This window comes from Microcaecilia unicolor, unplaced genomic scaffold (assembly GCF_901765095.1).
Source record: "Microcaecilia unicolor unplaced genomic scaffold, aMicUni1.1, whole genome shotgun sequence".
NCBI lineage: Eukaryota > Metazoa > Chordata > Amphibia > Gymnophiona > Siphonopidae > Microcaecilia > Microcaecilia unicolor.
In genome coordinates this window covers 29,723-55,641 of record NW_021963738.1, presented here as the reverse complement: position 1 = coordinate 55,641, position 25,919 = coordinate 29,723, and the positions used below count along the sequence as shown (strand labels likewise).

General features: G+C 48.3%; 1 protein-coding gene across 1 annotated transcript in view; it reads right to left on the bottom strand.

Annotated features, from left to right (window-relative positions):
* Positions 1 to 1,219: 1,219 nt before the first annotated feature.
* LOC115459598 (deoxyuridine 5'-triphosphate nucleotidohydrolase, mitochondrial-like) overlaps positions 1,220 to 25,919 on the bottom strand; it is a gene marked incomplete at both ends in the record, with an annotated part of 31,382 nt that continues 6,682 nt past the window's right edge. Inside the window, 3 exon segments of the mRNA XM_030189405.1 lie at positions 1,220 to 1,290; positions 11,950 to 12,024; positions 20,235 to 20,279. Of these exon segments, the coding sequence (XP_030045265.1) occupies positions 1,220 to 1,290; positions 11,950 to 12,024; positions 20,235 to 20,279 (191 nt within the window).

The window sequence follows — 25,919 nt, the reverse complement described above, 5'->3', positions numbered from 1 at the left end:
TCCTGAGCCACTCCTTTGTTGCCTTGGCTGTATGTTTTGGGTCATTGTCGTGCTGGAAGACCCAGCCACGACCCATTTTTAAGGCCCTGGCGGAGGGAAGGAGGTTGTCACTCAGAATTGTACGGTACATGGCCCCATCCATTCTCCCATTGATGCGGTGAAGTAGTCCTGTGCCCTTAGCAGAGAAACACCCCCAAAACATAACATTTCCACCTCCATGCTTGACAGTGGGGACGGTGTTCTTTGGGTCATAGGCAGCATTTCTCTTCCTCCAAACACGGCGAGTTGAGTTCATGCCAAAGAGCTCAATTTTGGTCTCATCTGACCACAGCACCTTCTCCCAATCACTCTCGGCATCATCCAGGTGTTCACTGGCAAACTTCAGACGGGCCGTCACATGTGCCTTCCGGAGCAGGGGGACCTTGCGGGCACTGCAGGATTGCAATCCGTTATGTCGTAATGTGTTACCAATGGTTTTCGTGGTGACAGTGGTCCCAGCTGCCTTGAGATCATTGACAAGTTCCCCCCTTGTAGTTGTAGGCTGATTTCTAATCTTCCTCATGATCAAGGATACCCCACGAGGTGAGATTTTGCGTGGAGCCCCAGATCTTTGTCGATTGACAGTCATTTTGTACTTCTTCCATTTTCTTACTATTGCACCAACAGTTGTCTCCTTCTCGCCCAGCGTCTTACTGATGGTTTTGTAGCCCATTCCAGCCTTGTGCAGGTGTATGATCTTGTCCCTGACATCCTTAGACAGCTCCTTGCTCTTGGCCATTTTGTAGAGGTTAGAGTCTGACTGATTCACTGAGTCTGTGGACAGGTGTCTTTCATACAGGTGACCATTGCCGACAGCTGTCTGTCATGCAGGTAACGAGTTGATTTTGAGCATCTACCTGGTCTGTAGGGGCCAGATCTCTTACTGGTTGGTGGGGGATCAAATACTTATTTCCCTCTGCAGAATGCAAATAAATTCATATACTTTCCACAATGTGATTTTCCGGATTTAATTTGTGATGTGCTATCTCTCACTGTTACCAATAACCTACCCTTCAATTATGGGCTGCTCATGTCTTTGTCAGTGGGCAAACTTACAAAATCAGCAAGGGATCAAATACTTATTTCCACCACTGTACTTAAAATATGAACTATGTGACCAACTTAAAATGTGTTAAATCATCATACAACATTAAGAAGTTGCAAATATCTTCTGACTTACTTTAAGTTCTTCAAGTTCTGGGTAGCAAATGCGCTCACAAATCAGCTGTGCAACTCTGTCACCTTTTTTAACTTTAAAAATAAAATGTTAAAATGTCAAAACTAAGTTACACGAAGGCAGCTTTTTAATCTGCAATAAATATACCTTGGACTTTAAACTACACGATAAATTTGAATGCCAATACTGTCAAACCAGCAATCCCTTTAACAGGGGTGCAAAAATGGATGTGCAGAGTTCCTAGTGCAGGCCATGCATGCCCCGTTACATACAATCTAACCCCAAAGACTGGAAGAGCTAGAATCCACGTCATTATCCATGTTTATCATAGAACTACAAATAAGCAGAAAACTTACAGGTGGCCACATTGCAAAAATGGCCACCTGTGAGTTTTAACTTGTTTGCTTCACAGTATATATTTTTTCATACTAGTGCAGCAAATGTCCAGGCAGTGTAGGTTTAGCTGTGATATGAAATGCTGGGCAAATGGAAGGCAGAGGCAGAAAAGAATGCAGCAGAGTAAGGGCTGGGAAAAGGATACAGTGGGATGAGCAAGGTGGCCAAGACACATGTTGAGAGGAGTGGAACAAGAGACAGGGGAAGTTAAGGGTGTAGATGGCCAACTGAACAGGTGGATGAAAAGATATGAGGGAAGATGTAGAGGGATGTTTATCAGGATGGGAACAGTAAGTGAGAAGATAAGTGAGTGAGGGAGGTAGGTTTCTGTGTGTAAGATAGTTAAAGAGGGACGTATGTTAGAGGAGGAGTTAGAAGGATAGAGTGTCGCCAAGCTGCAAAAGAAGGTATGGAATAGGGAAGAAAAGGAAATTAAGTCAAAGCAGAGGACATGCCACATTTATTCATTTTCAGCAAGCTAGAATGGAAATAACCAAAAAAGAAAAAACAATTCTTGCAACAGAATAAGAGCAAAGTAAAAAGCTAGAAAATATTTTATTGAAAAATGTTAAAGGGTAAACTAATTCAGTTTTAAATAATGGGAATTCATCCAGTCAGTAAAGAAAAAAAAAAAAAACAGTGAGAAATGCTTTTGTCCTGCTCCCTACGAGGCTCATTTTTAAAGAACATACGCTCTAACACAGTAACTTTGTAAGACTATGTTCTTTGAAAATGAGTCCCATATGGATCAAGACAACAAATCTTACTGGACGAATTCCTATTAAGGATAAGAAACAAATTTATTAGCTGATCCTAGATCAAACCAAGTTGTGGAACAAAAATTAAATTGATGGAGAAGTTTATACATTACATCATCCAATGAAAAGTTTAGGTATTACCTTACATCATAAAATGTGAACAGAAAATCAAGTCAATGCTCTTGTAAGAAGTACATTTTGTACTTTAAGAAAATTGAGATGTATCTGTATGAAGACCAATTTAGGTTGGTGGTTCAATCAAATAAGCTCAATTACTGTAATGTGATTTATTTGGGGCTTTCAAAACATCTGCTAAAGAGAATTCAAACAGTTCAGAATATGGCAGTGCAGATCATTTTTTTCCTTTGAAAAAATAAAATCAGGGGAATCCTCTCTGTGTGCTTTTACATTGGCTTCCAACAGAAAATGAAGATACATACCTGTAGCAGGTATTATCCGAGGACAGCAGGCTGAATATTCTCATGATGGGTCGTTGTCAGCGACGGCCCAGGAGACCGGCAACAACTTTAAAGCAAAAAGAAAGAATCTTCCCGAACGCTGCGTTGCATGGGCAAACGCTCCGCCGATGTGCGAGCAGCTTCCCGCCCGCGACGCGAGCATGCCCTTACTAGTTTAATAAATAGCAAAAGAGAGAACTGGAACAATTCCAAAGGGGAGGAGCGTGGGTTGTGAGAATATTCAGCCTGCTGTCCTCTGAGAATACCTGCTACAGGTATGTATCTTCATTTTCTCCGAGGACAAGCAGGGTGAATATTCTCATGATGGGGTATCCCTAGCCCCCAGGCTCACTCAAAACAATGAACATTGGTCAATTGGGCCTCGCAACGGCGAAGACATAACAGAGATTGACCTGAAAAGAAACAACTAAATGAGAGTGCAGCCTGCAACAAAACAGAAATGGGCCTAAGAGGGTGGAGTTGGAATCTAAACCCCGAACAGATTCTGCAGCACCGACTGCCCAGTCGGGTATCCTGCTGAAGGCAGTAGTGAGATGTGAATGTGTGGACTGATGACCACGTCGCAGCCTTGCAAATCTCTTCAATGGAGGCTGACCTCTAAGTGAGCCACTGACGCAGCCATGGCTCTAACAATATGAGCCTTGACATGGCCCTCCAGTCAGCCCAGCTTGGGCGTAAATGAAGGAAATGCAATCTGCTAGCCAATTAGAGATGGTGCATTTTCCGATGGCGACCACCCTCCTGTTGGGATTAAAAGAAACAGACAGCTGGGCTTTGTCCGCTCCACATAAAAGGCCAATGCTCTCTTACAGTCCAAGGTGTGCAACCTGTCTTCACCTGGGCAGGTATGAGGACGGGGAAAGAATGTTGGCAAGACAATTGACTGGTTCAGATGGAACTCCGACACCACCTTCGGCAGGAACTTGGGTGAGTGCGGAGGACTACTCTTATGATGAAACTTGATGTAAGGCGCATGCACTACCAGGGCTTGGAACTCACAGACTATGAGCTGAAGTAACAGCCACCAAGAAAATGACCTTCCAGGTCAAGTACTTCAGATGGCAGGAATTCAGTGGCTGAAAAAGAGCTATCATCAGCTGGGTGAGAACGACGTTGAGATCCCGTGACACTGGTGGAGGTTTGACAGGAGGCTTTGACAAAAGCAAATCTCATGAAAAGAACTACTAAAGGCTGTCCAGAGAAAGGCTTACCCAATACACGTTGATAAGCACTGATAGCACTATGATGAACCCTTACAGAGTTGGTCTTGAGACCAGACTCTGATAAGTGTAGAAGGTATTCAAGCAGGGTCCTTGTAGGACAAGAAAAAGGATCTAAGGCCTTGCTATCAAACCAGACGGCAAACCTCCTCCATTTGAAAGAACACCACCTTTTTGTGGAATCTTTCCTGGAAGCAAGCCAGACTCGGGAGACACGCTCTGACAGACCTAAAGAGGCAATTTCTAAGCTCTCAACATCCAGGCCGTGAGCGCCAGAGACTGGAGGTTGCGATGTAGAAGCGACCCCTCGTTCTGGGTGATGGACGGGAAAACACTCCAATCTCTATGGTTCTTTGAAGGACAACTCCAGAAGAAGAGGGAACCAAATGTGACGTGGCCAAAGGGCGCAATCAGAATCATGGTTTCACGGTCTTCCTTGAGTTTCAGCAAAGTCTTCCCTACTAGAGAAATGGGAGGATAAGCATACAGAAGGCCTGTCCCCCAATGAAGAAGAAAGGCATCTGACATTAAGTCTGTTGTGGGCCTGAAGTCTGGAACAGAATTGAGGGACTTTGTGATTGATCTGAGTAGCAAAAAGATCCGAGGGGGTGCCCCACTCTCAGAAGATCTTGAGGACAACGTTCCTCAGAGACCACTCGTGAGGTTGCATGATCCTTCTCAACCTGTCGGCCAGACTGTTTATGGCTGCCAGATACGTGGCTTGAAGAAACATGCCGTGATGGTGCATCGAAAGCCACATCCTGACGGCTTCCTGACAAACAGGGCGAGATCCGGTGCCCCCCTGCTTGTTGGTGTAATACATAGCAACCTAATTGTCTGTCGGAATTTGGATAATTTGATAGGACAGCTGATCTCTGAAAGCCTTGAGAGCACTCCAGATCGCTCGTAATTCCAGGAGGTTGATCTGAAGATCCTTTTCCTGAAAGGACCAAACTCCTTGAGTGTGTCATCCATCCACATGGGCTCCCCACCCCAGGAGGGATGCATCCGTCATCAGCACTTTTGCGGCTGAGGAATCTGGAATAGACGTCCCAAGGTCAGATTGGATTGAATGGCCCACCACTGAAGGGATCTGCAAAACTCGGTGGAGAGACGGATCACATCATCTAGATGCCCTGTCGACTGCCACCACTGGGAAGCTAGAGTCCACTGAGCTGATCTCATATGTAGGCGTGCCATGGGAGTCACATGAACTGTGGAAGCCATGTGTCCTAAGAGTCTCAACATCTGCCGAGCTGTGAGCTGTTGAGATGCTCGAGCCAAGGACACTAGGGCCAGGAGATTGTCTGCCCTTGCCTGAGGAAGATAAGCTTGAGATGTCTGTGTCCAACAGAGCTCCAATGAACTCCAATTTTTAAACTGGGACAAGGTGGGACTTGGGATAATTGATTACAAATCCCAGTAGCTCCAGCAGTCAAATAGTCATCCGCATGGACTGTAGAGCCCCTGCCTCTGAGGTGCTCTTCACCAGTCAATCGTCGAGATAAGGGAACACATGCACTCCCAGTCTGGGAAGCAATGCTGCGACAACTGCCAGACACTTTGTGAGGACACTGGGCTCAGATGCGAGACCAAAGGGCAGTACAAAGTACTGAAAGTGCTGAGTTCCCACCCGAAATCGAAGATACTTCCTGTGAGCTGGAAATATAGGGATATGAGTGTAGGCCTCGTTCAAGTCCAGAGAGCATAGTCAATCGCTTTCCTAAATCATAGGAGGAAGGGTGCCCAGAGAAACCAACCTGAACTTTTCTCTGACTAGAAATTTGTTCAGGGCCCTTAGGTCTAGGGATGGGATGCATCCCCCATTTTCTTTTTCACAAGGAAGTACCTGGAATAGAATCCCAGCCCTTCTTCCCCTGGTGGAACGGGTTTGACGGCCTTTAGAAGGGCGGAGAGCTCCTCTACAAGTACCAGCCTGTGCTGGGAGCTGTATGAATGAGCTCCCAGTGGGCAGTTTGGAGGTTTGGATTCCAGATTGAGTGTGTACCCTAACCGGACTATTTGAAGAACCCACAGGTCGGAGGTTATGAGAGACCACCTTTGGTGAAAAAAACACTAACCTCTCCCCAACTGGCAAGTCGTCCAGCACGGATACTGTTATTGTGACTATGCTGTTCTGGATCCAGTCAAAAGCCCGTCCCCTGCTTTTTCTGGTGAGCAGAAGGCCTTGGGCGATGCCGTTGACGGGAACGAGCGCGCTGAGGCTGAACCTGAGTAGGCTGGCGGAACATTGGAGTGTACCTATGCCTAGAATAGTAATAGGGAGCACTCCGCGACCCTGCCCCCCCCCCCGCCAAAAAAAAAAAGGCTCCTAGATGAGGAGGATGTAGCAGAAGGCACCCAGCGGGAGAAAGAAGCCATAGCATCTGTGTGCTTCTTGATCTGGTCGACCAGTTCTTCTACCTTCTCTCTCAAAAAGGTTCCCCCCCCCCCCCCCCCCCGGCAAGGTACATCCACCATCCTCTGCTGGACCAAATGGTCCAGGTCAGAGACACGCAGCCATGAGATTCTGCGCATCGCTATATCTTGAGCAGAGATTCTGGATGCCATATCAAGAGTGTCGTAAGCGCCCCTGGCCAGGAATTTATGACACACCTTCTGCTGCCTGACCACCTGGCAACAAGGTTTGGCCTGCTCCAGAGGGAGGCAATCGACCAAACTAGACAGCTGCCTCGCCGAGTTCCACAAGTGAATGCTCGTGAAGAGCTGGTAAGATTGGTTCCGGGCAGCGACCTTAGCGGCCTATGTCTTCCTCCCAAAAGAACCCAAGGTTCTAGCTTCTCTGCCTGGGGGCGCCGAGGCATAGTTTCTAGTACTCTTGGCTCTTTTGAGGGTGGAGTCCACCACCATGGAGTTATGGGGTAACTGAGACCTCATCAACCCAGGTTCACCGTGAATCAGATACTGGGAATCAATCTTCTTGGGGATCACACAGCCAGAGGGAACAACCGGTTTCGCATAAGGACTTCCCTGAGTATCTTATGCAAAGGAGCCGTTACTGCCTCCATAAGTGGAGGTGTAGTTCAGGATTTTCCTCCACTTCTGCAGGGAATGGAATGGCCTCAGCCATTTCCCGCACAAACAATGAAAAGGAGAGGCTCTCAGGTGAAGACAAGTCTCCGTTCAGGTGGAGGGGAAGGTTCAGAGGGAATCCCAAAGGACTCATCGGAAGAGAAGTACATGGGATCTTCCTCTGATTCCCACGAGTGCTCCTCTTCAGTGTCGGAAAGCACTTCCCTCAGGGACCTCAGAGACTGAGCCTGTCTCGATGCCGAGGACCTACAGTCTCAAAGGCGATGTCGAGGGGCTAACGCCCACAAGGACTGCGGTGAAGCTTCCTCAACCGACGTCGATAGGGAGGCGACCTGGGTGGCAGCCAACACCGGAGCCGCAAGTGGCACCAAACTCGGAGACCTCACCACAGGCAGAAGGCCAGATGCCGCTGCAGCAGACGGCACGGCAAGCACAAGCACCCCCGATGCTGAAGCAGATTGACGCAGCAGTCCTTCCAGAAGCTCTGGAAGCGGAAGCAGGGCCTGGATGCGCTTGTCGAAAGCCACGATCAGAGAAGGCTGCAGGGCTGGTGGAGCAGTCAGTGGAGGAGTCTGTCGAGGCTCGGGAGCAGAAACCGGACTGCTGAGAGGTCGTGTCAGCACCTCCTATATGGAAGAGGAATGGTCCTCCTGGCGTCGACGATTCTCAGGTGCCAAATCTCTCGATGCCCCGGAGCTGCTGGCACCATGTGTCGAGGGTAAACGGTGTTGGTACTTCTTAGCCTTCGCTCAATGTACCTCACCAAGGCTCCTTGGTGCTGACGAGGACATTGTCAAAGCCGCATGTTGGGTCGGGTCCCATGATGGACGGTCCCGGGGGGGGGGGGGGGTCTGTATAGCAGGAAGCCTCGAGGCAGGTGGAGACCCACTCGATGCCTTACTACTCCCAGCATGCTGTGGCCTCTCAGCAACCATATCTACCTCCACTCCCGATGTTGATGCGTCCCTCGATGTTGCTGTTGACGCCACCAACCTCAGTTCCGATGCCAAAGGACTGGTCCGAACCCCAAAAAGTTCCTCCTCTGGGCTTCTCCAGCCAATTGAGGCCCAAATGCACTAAACGTTTTTGATCGTTAAATGAGCCCTCGAGGAAGAGTTTCCTATCCTTTCCATGCACTAAAGCCCATTTTCCGACGACAGTAGCAGCTAACAAAAACGGAATGCAGCTGAGCAATTCTTCTACAAACCCCATTGAAATGACATGCACTAACCTTTTCCGATTGGTTTACCGCAGGGAAAGCGATTGAAACGCTGTGAAATCTAACGAGAGGTCTGCACCTCTCATTAGGGCTGCGCGGGCTTGGAAAAACTATAAACAAACCTTGAGCCAATCCCAGCCCATAGCTGTGATAAACGCACTGTGATTGGCTCAGCACAGCGTGTTGTGACACTGCTCCCCGCTTCTCCCTGCAGCATAAATCCAAGCTTCTGGCACGTTAGAAAAAATAAATAACCCACAAAACACATGGCTCCCCGCTTCCTCCTGCAATAAAAAAGAAAAAACCGAAGCAAAAGAATTGGGAGGGGGCAAAGGCACGCGTCATGAGCATCCTGTATGGACGGCCTTGCCCCCCCCACCGCTTCCCCCCCCCCCCACACGAAAAAACTCCAATTTTAGCAGCCCCAGCCCTCCTCCCTTCCTGTTCTTGTGTATTCTCCCACACTAGCTCCGCCTCCCGCCATGCTCCGCTCCCGTGCCCCGCCTCCACCGCCCCCCCCCCCTTAGGTCGTTGCCGCCGCTCCTCCCCTCCAACGACCCCTCCTTTGTCTTACCGGCCCATGCAGCGCCTCTCACCTCTGCTGCACGGGCAATAACAGCTGATCGGCGATTCAGCAGGCCTCCTCAGACGTCCCTTCTTTCTTCCTGGGCCCGCCCTCCTCTGACGTAGGTAAACTACATAGTTTGAGCCCCTTATTAATTCACGGATTGGGTGTTTCCGCTCTTTTTTTTTTTGCAGATAATTCAAACTTTATTTTACTGATTCAAATAAACCTTATATATCTCCTTTAATTTTAACAGATAGAAATCCTAGCCAGGAAGCAATTTTATTTAAGCATTTAAATTCCTCTAAATCAAAGGTTATATGGATAACAGGCCATCTTTCAATTGCTTCAGTTGCACCTGAAATCTCAGTTATTACTTGTGCCCTACAAGTTTTAGGCATCATTCAAACCTCGTAACTGTTTTTGGGCTTTATACTTGATTCGTTCTATATGACTATTTGCACAAGTCTGCTATGCACAAACTTGTACATGCTCTGGGGGTACTGAGATTAGATTATGTCAGTTCTTTATGGCTTACCATAATATAGTATAAAAAACAAAACACTACAATCTATTCAAAATCTGGCCATCAAGGTTATTTCTAGGTTCAAACAGTTTGACAGGGCATTTCCTCTTTTAAAGGATTGCCATGTATGCATTGAAAGATATAAACCTCTAGTTATAACTAATCAGGTTTTTTGTTTTTTTTTTTAATTCAGGACAGCTCCAGTATTTAGCAACTCTACTTATTCCTTAATCACTTGATTAACCTTGCACTAGAAAGGGGTGACAAATTCCTCAGCTTTTTGTTTTCCTACATTGCTCCAGCTTTATGGAATTCTCTTCCATCTCATTTTTGCCTTGAGGTAAACTGAGAATCTAAAATAGACTTTACAGACTAATTTTCCATGGCCTTTGTAGTGTCCTAGTGCTAGGGGTCCACTCCTTTGAAAATACATTTTTTTGTTCCTTTTGGTCATTGTATGTTTTTTCTGTGGTTTGTATGGCCCCATTTTACAAAGCTGTGCTAGACACTGTTGGTGCGGTAATGTCGACACAGCCCATTTACTTTACCTCGAGGCAGCTGCTAGTGCAGCTCTGTAAAAGGGGGACTATGTTAAGTATTTTAGAGTCTTTAATGTTAGTAATCGTCTGAACCATGTCACTTCTGCACGACTTACATTCCGCCAGTGTTGCTACGCTTGTATTAGCCCTCTCCTCAAGTTACTTCACTGGCTCCCTATCCGTTTCCGCATATAGTTCAAACTCCTCTTATTGACCTACAAGTGCATTCACTCTGCAGCTGCTCAATACCTCTCCACTATTCTCTCCCTACACTTTTCCCCAGGAACCCCATTCACTGGGTAAATCTCTCTTATCTTTACCCTTCTCCTCCTCTGCCAACTCCAGACTCTGTTCCTTTTATCCTGCTGCACCATATGCCTGGAATACACTTCCTGAGCCAGCATGTCAAGCTACAACTCTGGCCATCTTCAAATCTAGGCTAAATGCCCACCTTTTTGATGCTGTTTTTAACTCCTAACATGTATTCACTTGTACAGTACTCGTCTGTTTTTATCATTCCCACCTTAGTAATTCCCTTGTCTGTCTTGATTGGGCTGTAAGCTCTTTTGAGCAGGGACTGTCTCTTCATGTTCAAGTGTACAGTGCAGCATATGTCTAGTAACACTATAGAAATGATAAAGTAGTAGGAGGCGTTTCAGTTGGTTCGTTCAGAGAGAGACGGTATATCAAGTACAATAAAGAAGGGAAGGAGTAGAACCACCGAGACACAAAACTAGGAGCAAACTAGCTTTTTCTTGCCTTCTTATTTCATCCAGGGGTCTTCCTGGGCTTTGTGTGTTTTCTCCCTTAAGATGTGAAGAGGGGAACCCCAATATCAGGCCCTCCATGACTAGGCCTTCCTAAGTCTAGATTGCACAGGGTAGCACACCAACTATGTGCTGGAGATGAGAAATCCAGCTGTGGGCTGCACAGGATAAAGGTCAGTGGTTCTCAGTCCCCATCTGCTGGTAGGACTGCATATACCTATGTGTGAAGGCATCATAAGGAAACTCATATTCTGCAGTCTGTCTATGCTCTTCTCTAAACAATAAGCTCTTCATTCATACATTGCATTTGACACAGGAAAAAATATATCCTAGCTTTATCCAGGGCTGTGGAGTCAGTACACCAAACCTTTGGAAATATATCTTAGCTTTACGCAGGGCTGGCTCCAACTCCTATTTTTCTACTTTTCGACTCCAACATCAATTTCTACTTAAAGTAGACTTTAAATTTTCTGTGCTAGATCTAAAGTACTGGTAAATATACTTTATATTTAACAGGACAAAAATATAAATTCTCCAAGGACAAGCAGGCCAGTTGTATTCTCACAGCTGGGTGATGTCATCCAATAGTGTGCAGTACAAACACTGACTAGTGAGATTAATGTAGAATTTTCTAGCAGAGTCCCACCGCGCATGCACATGCCTTCCCAGTTTTACCACGGAGCAGGAGGACATGTCATTGTGTTATCTCAGTGCGGTTCTCTCCAATTGTCAGTGACTTCCTGTATAGGTATTTTTGTCCCTTTCAAAGTTTTTCCTCTCTTTATTTTGTTTCCCCTTAATTTTTGTAGTGTTTTGGCTCTTCAAGTTTCCTCTTTTTCGTAAGTTGCTAGGCCTGTGAAAATACTTGGTCTGCAGTCTTCAGAGAACACATGCTACAGGTAAGTAACTTCGCTTTATATCCAAGTATAAAATTATAATGTAAGTTTTTGAAGCTAGAGTCAGAGTCTGAACAATTTTACTAACTCCCGACTCCATAGACTGGTTTTATCATTATTTAATACAAGATATGAACACAGTTGCTCACAAACTAAGACCCATAATTGTAGCCAAAAGTCTTTAAAATATCTACTGAATTCAGTTAAGTCCAATCTATATCAACCAAGAACTAATATACCTAAATGTAACTTGGTTTGAGCTGTGATTTGAAAAGTAAACAGAGTTTATCATTCCCTTCCACAAAAACACTTACCTTTAAAACTTTCCTTTCCAAAATTAAAAAGTACAACTCCAACATTCCCTCTATAGTCTTCATCAATAACACCAGCTATCAGATACAGCAAAACAGAAAGCATTTAGTCTCACCACTAGACAATATTCTGTTTAACAGAATAAAAAACAAACATTAAAAAATGTTTAAAATGTTCAGAATCTTGATATTTTAAATAAACTTTCCTTCTACAAAAGGACAGGACAAACGCGTGTTATTTGCCACCCTCCCCACCCAAAAAAACATACTTTAGTTTCCATCTAATGTACAATACAAACCACTACTGTAAAGCCAAAATTGAGGTTAGAGTTAGCATAAGAAAATATAGATCCATTTTAACAGCCCAAAATACAAAATCCAGTTAAAAATAGGGTAAAGGTATACTGGCATTAATTCATTTAACTTAATAGTGCTGCAAGCCAAGTCATTAAGATATTCTGTATCTCCAAAACAATATGAGATATTATGTACATAAGGCTTAATGTGCAAATTTTGAAGTTTTTTTTTAAATTTATAGCTACAGAAAAAAAATACATATTCTACAAATATTACATTTACCAACTGTAAAAAAAAAAAAAAAAGGAATAAAAATTTTGAACTTGAGCTCTGTGATGTATTACACTTATATAACATAGCAAACAATGGCAGATGAAGGCCAGTGTGGCCCATCCAGTCTGCCCTGAAATATGGTCAGGATTGTGCCCCAGACAGCTAGCCTGTGCTTCAAGGAAGACTGCAGTTGTATCCCTGTGACATAAGGTAAAAGCAATGCAACAAGCAAGGGGGAGGGGAGAATTACTATAGCAAGCCTAGTGAATAAGCATCAAAAGCTCAACTTGAAAATGAACAAGCAACCATTAATATCAAACAAAGCAGATATGCACGATCAAAACTCTACAGGTGCATTTTTTAAAATTCATACATAAAGATTTGACCACTACAACCCTGCCACTACCCTATTGCCATAATCTGTTATGTTATTAACAACTTTTTACCCATCATATACCTTAACAGTTCAAGGTGGGTTACACAAAAAAAACCCCAGAAAATCACCCAGGGAGTTACAATAAAACATTCAAGCACGAGATAAAATATCCATTATGTATGACAATTAAGACTCCAGACGCAGAAACAAATGTTTTCAAAATTCTTTCTAAACAATGCGTAATATGAACATTGTAAGACTAAGGGAAGTGAGTTTCATGATGAAGTCATCTGGTAATGGAGGTGACACAGAAAAGTGTCTAACTGACTTTAAAGCAGTGGAAAAGGGAAGAGAATGTAACAGACTGTGGAAAGACCTCTCAAATAAAGTTCCTAACTGCCTGTTATTTATGCAAAACAGTGAATGATACATACCTGTAGCAGGTGTTCTCCGAGGACAGCAGGCTGATTGTTCTCACGACTGGGGGGTGACGTCCGCGGCAGCCCCCACCAACCGGAAAAGGCTTCGCGGGACGGTCGGCACGCAGGGCACGCCCACCGCGCATGCGCGGCCGTCTTCCCGCCCGTGCGCGACCGCTCCCGCCAGTTGAATGACAAGCAATAAAATATAAAACACAACTCCAAAGGGGAGGAGGGAGGGTAGGTGAGAACAATCAGCCTGCTGTCCTCGGAGAACACCTGCTACAGGTATGTATCATTCACTTTCTCCTAGGACAAGCAGGCTGCTTGTTCTCACGACTGGGGTATCCCTAGCTTTCAGGCTCACTCAAAACAAGAACCCAGGTCAATTGAACCTCGCAACGGCGAGGGTACAACAGAAATTGACCTACGAAGAACAACTAACAGAGTGCAGCCTGACCAGAATAAATTCGGGTCCTGGAGGGTGGAGTTGGATTTACACCCCAAACAGATTCTGCAGCACCGACTGCCCGAACCGACTGTCGCGTCGGGTATCCTGCTGGAGGCAGTAATGTGATGTGAATGTGTGGACAGATGACCACGTCGCAGCCTTGCAAATCTCTTCAATAGTGGCTGACTTCAAGTGGGCCACTGACGCTGCCATGACTCTGACACTATGAGCCGTGACATGACCCTCAAGAGCCAGCCCAGCCTGGGCGTAAGTGAAGGAAATGCAATCTGCTAGCCAATTGGAGATGGTGCGTTTCCCGACAGCGACCCCTAGCCTGTTAGGGTCGAAAGAAACAAACAATTGGGCGGACTGTCTGTGGGGCTGTGTCCGCTCCAAGTAGAAGGCCAATGCTCTCTTGCAGTCCAATGTGTGCAACTGACGTTCAGCAGGGCGGGTATGCGGCCTGGGGAAGAATGTTGGCAAGACAATTGACTGGTTAAGATGGAACTCCGACACCACCTTCGGCAGGAACTTTGGGTGGGTGCGGAGCACTACTCTGTTGTGATGAAATTTGGTATACGGAGCATGAGCTACCAGGGCTTGAAGCTCACTGACCCTACGAGCTGAAGTAACTGCCACCAAGAAAATGACCTTCCAGGTCAAGTACTTCAGATGGCAGGAATTCAGTGGCTCAAAAGGAGGTTTCATCAGCTGGGTGAGGACGACGTTGAGATCCCATGACACTGTAGGAGGCTTGATAGGGGGCTTTGACAAAAGCAAGCCTCTCATGAATCGAACGACTAAAGGCTCTCCAGAGATGGCTTTACCTTCCACACGATAATGGTAAGCACTAATCGCACTAAGGTGATTCCTTACTGAGTTGGTCTTGAGGCCAGACTCTGATAAGTGCAGAAGGTATTCAAGCAGGTTCTGTGCAGGGCAAGAACGAGGTTCTAGGGCCTTGCTCTCACACCACACGACAAACCTCCTCCACTTGAAAAAGTAACTCTTTTTAGTGGAATCCTTCCTAGAGGCAAGCAAGACCCGGGAGACACCCTCAGACAGACCCAACGCAGCGAAGTCTACGCCCTCAACATCCAGGCCGTGAGAGCCAGGGATTGAAGGTTGGGGTGCAGCAACGCTCCGTCGTTCTGCGAAATGAGAGTCGGAAAACACTCCAATCTCCACGGTTCTTCTGAGGACAACTCCAGAAGAAGAGGGAACCAGATCTGACGGGGCCAAAAGGGCGCTATCAGAATCATGGTGCCGCGGTCTTGCTTGAGCTTCAGTAAGGTCTTCCCCACCAAAGGTATGGGAGGATAAGCATACAGGAGGCCGGTCCCCCAATGAAGGAGAAAGGCATCTGACGCTAGCCTGCCGTGTGTCTGAAGTCTGGAACAGAACAGAGGCAGCTTGTGGTTGGTCTGAGAGGCGAAGAGATCCACCGAGGGGGTGGCCCACTCTCGGAAGATCTTGCGTACCACTCTGGAATGGAGCGACCACTCGTGCGGTTGCATGACTCTGCTCAGTCTGTCGGCCAGACTGTTGTTTACGCCTGCCAGGTACGTGGCTTGGAGGAGCATGCCAAACCGGCACGCCCAATGCCACATCCCGACGGCTTCCTGACACAGGGGGCGAGATCCGGTGCCCCCCTGCTTGTTGACGTAATACATTGCAACCTGATTGTCTGTCCGAATTTGGATAATTTGGTAGGACAGCCAATCTCTGAAAGCCTTCAGTGCGTTCCAGATCGCTCGGAGCTCCAGGAGGTTGATCTGCAGATCCTTTTCCTGGAGGGACCACAGGCCCTGGGTGTGAAGCCCATCGACATGAGCTCCCCACCCCAGGCGAGATGCATCCGTCGTCAGCACTTTCGTGGGCTGCGGAATTTGGAATGGACGTCCCAGGGTCAAATTGGTCCGGATGGTCCACCAGAGCAGTGAAGTGCGGCAACTGGTGGAGAGGCGGATGACATCTTCTAGATTCCCGGTGGCTTGGAACCACTGGGAAGCTAGGGTCCATTGAGCAGATCTCATGTGAAGACGAGCCATGGGAGTCACATGAACTGTGGAGGCCATATGACCCAGAAGTCTCAACATCTGCCGAGCTGTGACCTGCTGAGATGCTCTGGTCTGCGAAGCGAGGGACAGGAGGTTGTTGGCCCTCGCTTCGGGAAGGAAGGCCTGAGCCGTCTGGGTATTCAGCAGAGCTCCTATGAATTCCAGAGACTGGGTGGGCTGGAGATGGGACTTTGGGTAATTTATCACAAACCCCAGCAGCTCCAGGAGTTGAATAGTGCACTGCATGGACCGGAGGGCTCCTGCCTCCGAGGTGTTCTTGACCAGCCAATCGTCGAGATATGGGAACACGTGCACTCCCAGCCTGCATAGGTACGCCGCCGCCGCCACCACCACGAGGCACTTTGTAAACACTCGTGGAGCGGAGGCGAGCCCAAAGGGCAGCACACAGTACTGAAAGTGTCGTGCGCCCAGGCGGAATCTGAGATACTGTCTGTGAGCTGGCAGTATCGGGATGTGAGTATATGCATCCTTTAAATCCAGGGAACATAGCCAATCGTTTTTCTGAATCATTGGCAGAAGGATGCCCAAGGAAAGCATCCTGAACTTTTCTTTGACCAGGAATTTGTTCAGGCCTCTCAGGTCTAGGATGGGGCGCATCCCCCCTGTTTTCTTTTCCACAAGGAAGTACCTGGAATAGAATCCCTGCCCTTCCTGCCCGGGTGGCACGGGCTCGACTGCATTGGCGCTGAGAAGGGCGGAGAGTTCATCTGCAAGTACTCGCTTGTGCTGGGAGCTGAAGGACTGAGCTCCCGGAGGACAATTTGGTGGAGGGGAGACCAAATTCAGGGCGTATCCGCACCATTTGGAGAACCCACTGGTCGGAGGTTATAAGAGGCCACCTTTGGTGAAAAAGTTTTAACCTCCCTCCGACTGGCAGATCGTCCGGTACGTACACTTTGATGGCGGCTATGTTCCCATGGATCCAGTCAAAAGCCAGTCCCCGGCTTTTGCTGAGGAGGCGCAGGGGGCTGCTTAGGCGCACGCTGTTGACGGGAACGAGCGCGCTGGGACTGTCCCTGTGCCTGATGAGGCCTTCGGGCCGGCTGGGTGTACCTACACTTGTTATAGGCGTAGGGCGCAGCCTGCCTGGCCCGGGAAAAATGTCCACCTGCTGAGGTGGATGCTGAAGGCGACCGGTGGGAGAGCTTGTCGAGGGCGGTTTCCCGCTGATGTAGTTGGTCCACCAACTGCTCGACCTTCTCACCAAAAATAATTATCCCCCCGGCAAGGGACGTCGGCCAGTCTCTGCTGGGTGCGGTTGTCCAGGTCAGAGGCACGCAGCCATGAGAGCCTGCGCATCACTATACCTTGGGCCGCAGCACGAGCTGCCACGTCACAGGTGTCATATATACCCCTGGACAGGAACTTTCTGCACGCCTTCAGCTGCCTAACCACCTCCTGAAAGGGCCTGGACTGCTCCGGGGGGAGCTTGTCGACCAGGTCTGCCAGTTGCTTCACATTATTCCGCATGTGGATGCTCGTGTAGAGCTGGTAAGACTGGATGCGGGTCACGAGCATGGAAGATTGGTAGGCCTTCCACCCAAATGAGTCCAGAATGCGAGACTCCCGCCCCGGGGGCACCGAGGCGGTATCCCTCGAACTCCGTGCCCTCTTGAGAGCAGAGTCCACGACCGCCGAGTCATGAGGCAATTGGGGCCGCATTAACTCTGGGTCTGAGTGGATCCTGTATTGGGACTCCGCTTTCTTGGGGATGGTGGGGTTAGATAACGGTCTCAACCAGTTCCGAAGCAGTGTCTCCTTGAGGACATTGTGCAACGGCACCGTGGAAGACTCTCTAGGTGGTGATGGATAGTCGAGGACCTCGAGCATCTCAGCCCTCGGCTCATCCACAGAGACCACGGGGAAGGGAATGCAAATAGACATATCCCTTCACGAAGGAGGCAAAGGAGAGGCTCTCAGGTGGCGAGAGCTCTCTCTCTGGTGAAGGAGTGGGGTCGGAGGGAAAGCCCACAGACTCCTCTGAGGGGAAATATCTGGGGTCCTCCTCCTCCCCCCACGAGGTCTCCTCCTCGGTGTTGGACATGAGCTCCTGTAGCTCAGTCCTCAACCGGGCCCGGCTCGACGTCGAGGCACCGAGACCTCGGTGGAGGCACCGAGACCTCGGTGGCGTCGTCGAGCGGTGGACTCCCATCGACATCAACGGGGATTCCACCTGCGTGGCGGTCGAGACCGGCGCCGCAAGCGGCGTCGAAGGCCTCGGCACCGGGCTAGAGCACGCCTGCGCCTCCATCAACGGCGCTGAGAGCGCAAGCACCCCCGGCGCCGGCACGATCTGGCGCATCAGCCCTTCCAGAATCCCCGGAAGGATGGCTCGGAGGCACTCGTCCAGGCCCGCTGTCAGGAAAGACGAAGGGGCCGGTAGGGTTTTCAGTGCCGGAAGCTGCTCGGGTCCAGGAGACTGCACCGAAGTGCTGGCACCCTGACGTGCTGATACCTCCACGACAGAGGGGGACCTCTCCTCTCGACGCTGCCGCTTCCTTGGCGTTGACTCATCCCTGGCGCCGGGAGCGTCGTGGGCGACCGATGACGGTGCTTCTTCGCCTTTTTACGGTGCCAGTCATCGGCGCTCGGTGGAACAGAAGAGGAGGAGGTGGATCCCCCTCGGCCTCGAGGAATCGGGTCCGACAGGGTTCGGTCCCGAGGGCCCTGGATAGAGGGAGTGACCGGGGCCGATTGCCCACGCGGCCTCTCACCCCTGCCGTCTCCAGAGAGCCGGTGGGCCGACATGACCTGTGCTCCTGGGGTCGATGCCGTCAGTGCCGATTTCGTGGACATCGATACCGGTACCGAAGATCCGGCCGTCGATACCGATGCCGTCGAAGTCGACGGGCCGGCGCAAGTTCCAAAAAGACGGTCCCGAAGAACTTGCCTCGCTACTTGTGTCCGTTTCCGGAGACCGAGACACAAAGTGCACGTCTTGGTATCGTGCTCCGGCCCGAGGCACTGGAGGCACCAAGCGTGGGTGTCGGTCTGCGAGATATGCCGGCCGCACCGACCACACTTTTTAAATCCACTCGGGACCTTCGAGGACATTGACAGAAAAATCGCGTCGGCGAAGTCAAAGTCGTCGATGGTGGCGGTAAAAATCACACCTTGAAAATAAATCGACCGCGCGGCCACAAGGCCGCAACGAGACGCCCCCGCTAAAAGACGAGGGAAAAACAAAGTAAGCAGTTTTTTTTTTACTCAAATGGAGAGAAAAACAGAGAACGCGAAGAGAAAAAAGTTTGTGGCGAAAGCGCGATCCGGTTTCCGGGGCTGACAGAGAGAGACACGAATGCGGCTCTCTCCAGCGCGGAAAAGACAGCGGGAAAGGTCACGCACAGGCGGGAAGGCGACCGCGCATGCGCGGTGGGCGTGCCCTGCGTGCGGGACCACCCGCGAAGTTTTCTTCCGGTTGGTGGGGGCTGCCGTGGACGTCAACCTAGTCGTGAGAACAAGCAGCCTGCTTGTCCTCGGAGAACATCTTCTACCATGCAGTCCGCCTGACTGGAACCCAAGATGTGGTAGGGGTTGACATAGCACACAGGGTAGCTGCCTCCTCCTTGCAGCACCACTTGGCATGCTCCACCAGGGCCTCAACGGGAGCACAACCCCGAGCACATGTGCCACAACCACCAGCAGCAAGAGTCTCCAGTCTGGGCTCCTCAAACCTAACCTGACCTTCCTCCGCACTCCAGTATCAGTGGAAGATGGGGCGAACCTTGGATGTGTACCCATGCTACTCCCTATGGGTTGATACATGTGTCTGCTGTTCTTGAGCTCCTTTCGGACACCGGAAGACACACTGAGCTACTCGTGACACTAACAGCAACTCCCAACTCCCTGAGGCTCAGATGAAATAAGGCATCACTGGTAGGAGCTCCCTGTTTCAATGCAGATACCCCTTTCTAAATTTTTTCTCTTCTCACTGCCAGCTCTTGAGGAGGGGGAGGAAAAGGGGACAGGAAAATGGGGTGGGTCAAAAACAACCAAGAAGGAAACAGAAGGATAGTAGCTCTTGGGAGAGGATGCACTGCTTAGGGAAGGGGCCCAGCTATTCCCTCAGAGCTCCGTCACTATATGCCTTCTGCAATTCCTCCGTATCCGCTCAACTGGGGTAACTGGTTCTTCAGCTGGACATAGCAGTGCCAGCACAGCCTAGAAATAACTGCATATGTCGTCTTCATTATCAGTTGGAGACAGAAAATAATGACCTGCGAGAGTTGCACAATGCTTCTTATATGGCAGAGCTTACAACTTGGTGGTCCCTACCGCCACCTACTGGTTGAGGAATATAACCTGTCAGTTCTGGACTTTCTTGGAGGATAGAAAGGAAAGTGTACTTTTAGCACAGCAAAAAAGTAAAAGCTAAAGAAAAGAAATGTTACCTCCAACATCGATGAAATGTTTGGCAGCCAGACCGGACCTTGGAGCTAGAATAGAGAGAAAACAAACTTCAATACGAGACAAATGTGCACCAAGGTCTTCCAATAACACAGTACATATACATTAGGTCTGTTACTGTACACACCACAATGCACACAATTTAACTTCATACTGAGAATTTTCCAAGGTCAGCCAACCTTAGCATTACCTTAATCTATCATCTGTCAAACCAAACCATCAAGAAATGAAAATGTCATAATGAACTGTACTTGATTATATGGCACTAATTACAAAACTATATTCCACAATTATGACTTATGCTGCTGAAAGACCATTATATGAACATACATATCTGGTAAAGGGTAATTTTATTTGCATTTTGGCTACAGTCATGAAGTTACACCTCAGTGGGGCCCAAAAAGGAGGGCAGACACCTCCTGATTCACTTGGAAGAGTGAGAGCACCTTGGAAAGAAAAGAAGGAACAGTGCATATGGACACCAAAATCCTTTGAAAAGGAGACAGGGGTCCCAACAGCCTGAAACTCCAAAACCATCCTGGCCAAAGCACTTGCTTCCAGAAGACTGTCTTCAGTGTAAAGTCCTTAAATTGAAGCCGCCTTCAGGGACTTGAATGATGGCCCCGGCAGCACAGCTGGTACCAAATTCAGGTCCCAAGAAGAAAGATGTAGGACTAAAGGGTACAGATCAGTGACCCCCTATAAAAAACAGGCAATGTTCCCATGAGTGACAGGCCTAGAATCTTACCCTAAGTATAGGAGAGTGCCACTAGCTGGATCTTGAGATATTCAGTGCCATCTCTTGGTCAAACTCCCACTGTAAAAATCTGAGTATTTTGGGAACTTGTGCCTTCCAGGGAGAAAGCAAACATTGGGCATACCAGACGTCAAAGACCTTCCAGGGAGGTAGACGACTTGGGGTTCCTAAACACAGTGGAGATCACTGCAAGCAAAAACCCCTTCCTCACTAGGCACCACCTTTCATAGGCCAGAAGAATCTGGATCTTCTATTTTCACCAGATTTTACACACAGCCCTCTGTGAGGGAGGGGGGTGAGCAGTCAATGCAAGTTTAACCAGATCTACATACCATGGCCACCCAAGGTCAATCTGGTGCCAGCAAAAGCACCAGAAAAAGGATAGTGTACAACCCTGCACAGCACACAACCTATTAGATGCTACAAAGAGAAGATATACAACGGTTCCTGTGCACGCCACTGCTAAACCAAGGCATCTATCCCTTGCAAAAATCATTTCCCACTGCCAACTGAAGTGTTCCACTTTGAAACAGTTGCACATGAAGTCAAAGATCGGCTGTCCCCAATAGTCCTGAATGAGCTGCAAGGTCCCCTGATCCAGCTCCCAAACTGCTAAATCCAAAGAGGGAGCAACTGAGAAAGTCCACCTGAACGTGGTCTTTGCCAGCAATGTGGACAACTGAAAGGGTCATCAGGTTTGCTTCCACCCAGTGACAAAGGGCTGCTGCCTCCATAGTTACCATCTGGCTCCTGCCATGTTTGTTGATACAGACTGGAATGCAATAGTTCACCACTCAGATCACCTTTCCCCAAATCAGAGGGAGGAACTTCAGAGCCAATCAGAATGTGTGGGTCTCCAGACAGTGATCAACCAAGCCCCGAGCCACCTGGCCCAGCAGTGGGCTCCCCAAGGATGGCTGGTCCACACTGAACCTATGGGAGAGAACAGAGGCTGGCAGTCAAAATCCTGAAGAGGTCAGAACCCAGCAAGACAACATTGCTGACTAAAAGGAAGTGTGTATATGTTTGCACCCAAGACAACACCTCCAGGGCTGCCACCATGGAACCCATGATCAAAAGGTAGTTCCAGACCCACATTGTCTGGACTTCTGGGCCTAGAGTTTGGCCATGCACTACTCTGGAAGAACACTGTGCTACCCTTCCCCAGCCATATAGAATTGGACTCCAAGATACTCCAGGACCTTGGTGGAAGAGGTGGTTCCTTACATAGTAACATAGTAGATGACAGCAGAAAAAAAAGATCTGCACGGTCCATCCAGTCTGCCCAAAAAGATAACTCATATTTGCTACTTTTTGTGTATACCCTACTTTGATTTGTACCTGTGCTTTTCAGGGCACAGACCGTATAAGTCTGCCCAGCACTATCCCCACCTCCCAACCACCGGCTCTGGCACAGACCGTATAAGTCTGCCCAGCACTACCCCCGCCTCCCAACCACCAGTCCCGCTTCCCACCACCGGCTCTGGCACAGACCGTGTAAGTCTGCCCAGCACTATCCCTGCCTCCCAACCACTAGCCCCGCCTCCTGATCTTGACTAAGCTCCTGAGGATCCATTCCTTCGGCACAGGATTCCTTTATGCTTATCCCACGCATGTTTGAATTCCGTTACCGTTTTCATTTCCACCACCTCCCACGGGAGGGCATTCCAAGCATCCACTACTCTCTCCGTGAAAAAATACTTCCTGACATTTTTCTTGAGTCTGCCCCCCTTCAATCTCATTTCATGTCCTCTCGTTCTACCATCTTCCCATCTCCGGAAAAGGTTAGTTTGCAGATTAATACCTTTCAAATATTTGAACGTCTGTATCATATCACCCTTGTTTCTCCTTTCCTCCAGAGTATACATGTTTAGTTCAGCAAGTCTCTCCTCATACGTCTTGTAACGCAAATCAGATACCATTCTCGTAGCTTTTCTTTGCACCGCTTCGATTCTTTTTACATCCTTAACAAGATACGGCCTCCAAAACTGAACACAATACTCCAGGTGGGGCCTCATCAACGACTTATACAGGGGCATCAACACTTCCTTTCTTCTGCTGATCACACCTCTCTCTATACAGCCTAGCAACCTTCTCGCTACGGCCACCGCCTTGTCACACTGTTTCGTTGCCTTCAAATCCTCAGATACTATCACCCCAAGGTCCCTCTCCCCGTCCGTACCTATCAGACTCTCCCCGCCTAACACATACGTCTCGCGTGGATTTCTATTCCCTAAGTGCATCACTTTGCATTTCTTCGCATTGAATTTTAATTGCCAAACCGTAGACCATTCTTCTAGCTTCCTCAGATCCTTTTTCATGTTTTCCACTCCCTCCCGGGTGTCCACTCTGTTACAGATCTTAGTATCATCCGCAAATAGGCAAACTTTACCTTCTAACCCTTTGGCAATGTCACTCACAAATATATTGAACAGAATCGGCCCCAGCACCGATCCCTGAGGCACTCCACTACTCACCTTTCCCTCCTCCGAGCGAATTCCATTCACCACCACCACCCTCTGGCGTCTGTTTGTCAACCAGTTCCTAATCCAGTTCACCACTTCAGGTCCTATCTTCAGCCCCTCCAGTTTATTTAAGAGCCTCCTGTGGGGAACCGTGTCAAAAGCTTTGCTGAAATCTAAGTAGATTACGTCCATAGCTCGTCCCTGATTCAAGTCTCCTGTCGCCCAAAGAACTCAATGAGATTCGTTTGGCACGATTTCCCTTTCATAAAACCATGTTGTCTCGGATCTTGCAACTTATTGGCTTCCAGGAAATTCACTATCCTTTCCTTCAGCATCGCTTCCATTACTTTTCCAATAACCAAAGTGAGGCTTACCGGCCTGTAGTTTCCAGCTACTTCCCTATCACCACTTTTGTGAAGAGGGACCACCTCCGCCATTCTCCAATCCCTCGGAACCTTTCCCGTCTGCAAGGATATATTAAACAAATCTTTAAGAGGACCCGCCAAAACCTCTCTGAGCTCCCTCAATATCCTGGGGTGGATCCCATCCGGTCCCATGGCTTTGTTCACCTTTAGCTTTTCAAGTTGTTGATACACACTTTCTTCCGTGAACAGTGTTCTATCTACTTCATTCTCATTTGTACTATTTCCAGTCCATCGCGGTCCTTCTCCAGGATTTTCTTCTGTGAAAACAGAACAAAAGTATATATTTAGCAAATTGGCTTTTTCTTCATCATTTTCCACATAGCGGTTCGCAGTATCTTTTAGTCTCACAATTCCCTTTTTAGTCATTCTCCTTTCACTAATATACCTGAAGAAATTTTTGTCACCCCTCCTTACATTTCTAGCCATTTGTTCTTCCGCTTTTGCCAGTCGTATCTCTCTCTTGGCTTCTTTCAGTTTGGCGTCTTCACTCTGCCTAGGTTCTCCAACAGAGAAAAGTGACCCGAGAGGTAATGACCAACCACAGAATTCACTGCCAAATTGACCTGGATCAACCAATCATCTAGATAGGGATGGACCCGAATGCTCTGACAGCACAAGTGATCTACTACCACTATCACCTTGGAGAAGGTGAGGGGTGCAGTCACCAACCCTATTCCCAATGGCTCCAGTACAATCTCTCTTCTTGGTACTGTCCCTTCCCAATCTCTTTATCCATCTGAAACCACTGCATACCTCAGAAACACGATGCCTGCCTTCTGCTTTCATCATCTCACCATCCCTTTTGTCTTTTCCCTTCTTCTCAGTTCTCAACCTTCAACATTTCCTTCCTTTCAGTCAACCACCTTCACTCTGTCCGAGTACATTTCATCTTTGTCGCCACAGTCATGCCTCTCCTACTCTTCTCTGTACTCTTGCTCCTTCTCCTGCTCTCTGCTGGGGATATCAATCTCAATCCTGGTCCTTCACATCAGCTCTCATCCTATTGATGCAAGTCACACTGTGATGTCTCCAATCTAATTTCAGTTCCTCTCCCCTTCTCTGCTTTTCTCATGTGCTCTGTGGAATGCCCACTCTGTCTGCAACAAAAGCTTTCCTACATCCACGACCCCTAATCTTTTGTACTCAACAACTGTTGTACCAAGACTTGGCTTTGCCCTGAAGGCTTTGCTTCAGCTGTGGCCCTGCATCATGGAGGTTACCTTTTCTCTTATACTCCTTGCCCGGATGATTGCAGAGGTGGTGTTGGGCTACTACTCTCACTCTCGTAGATTTCAACGTCTTCTTTCACCTCGGTCTCACTGCTTTTTCTTCTTTCAAAGCTCACGCCATCCATCTATTCACTCCTCTACTTTTCTGAATAGCAGTCATTATCAACCCTTAAGTCCCTTTCTCACCGACTCCGGGCTTTCCTCCTTTCTTGAACCTTCATCTCCTTCCCTCAATCTTGGGAATTTTAACATTCATGCTAATGATCCCTCTGACTCTTATGCTTCTCAGTTTCTTGCTTTTACAACCTTTTTCAATCTTCAACTGTGCTCCACAACCCCTACTCACCAGAAAGGCCACTGTCTTGATCTTATCTTCTCCAAATGCTCACTCTCCAGTTTCTGCGCCTCAGCTCTTGCCCTCTCTAACCATCTTTTGATAACTTTCACACTTCAACGCCCTCCCCCCCAGTCCCATCCTATCTCCACCAATACATTTAGGAATCTTCAGGCTATTGACTTTTCCACTCTTCTCCAGTGTTTCAAACCTCTTCTCAACCACTGTTATCCAAGTCTGTCAATGAGGCAGTCTCTTCCTACTATTCTCTCTTCTGCTCCGGATGCTCTTGCTCCTTCCATTCCCCGTTCTGTAAGCCCCAATTCCCAACCTTGGCTGACCTCTAGAATCCGCTACCTACGTTCCTGTGACCAACTTGCCGTACGACTTTGGCTGAAATTCCATGCTCATGCCAACTTCATACATTTCAAACTCTTGCTGACCTCCTTCCAGTCAACT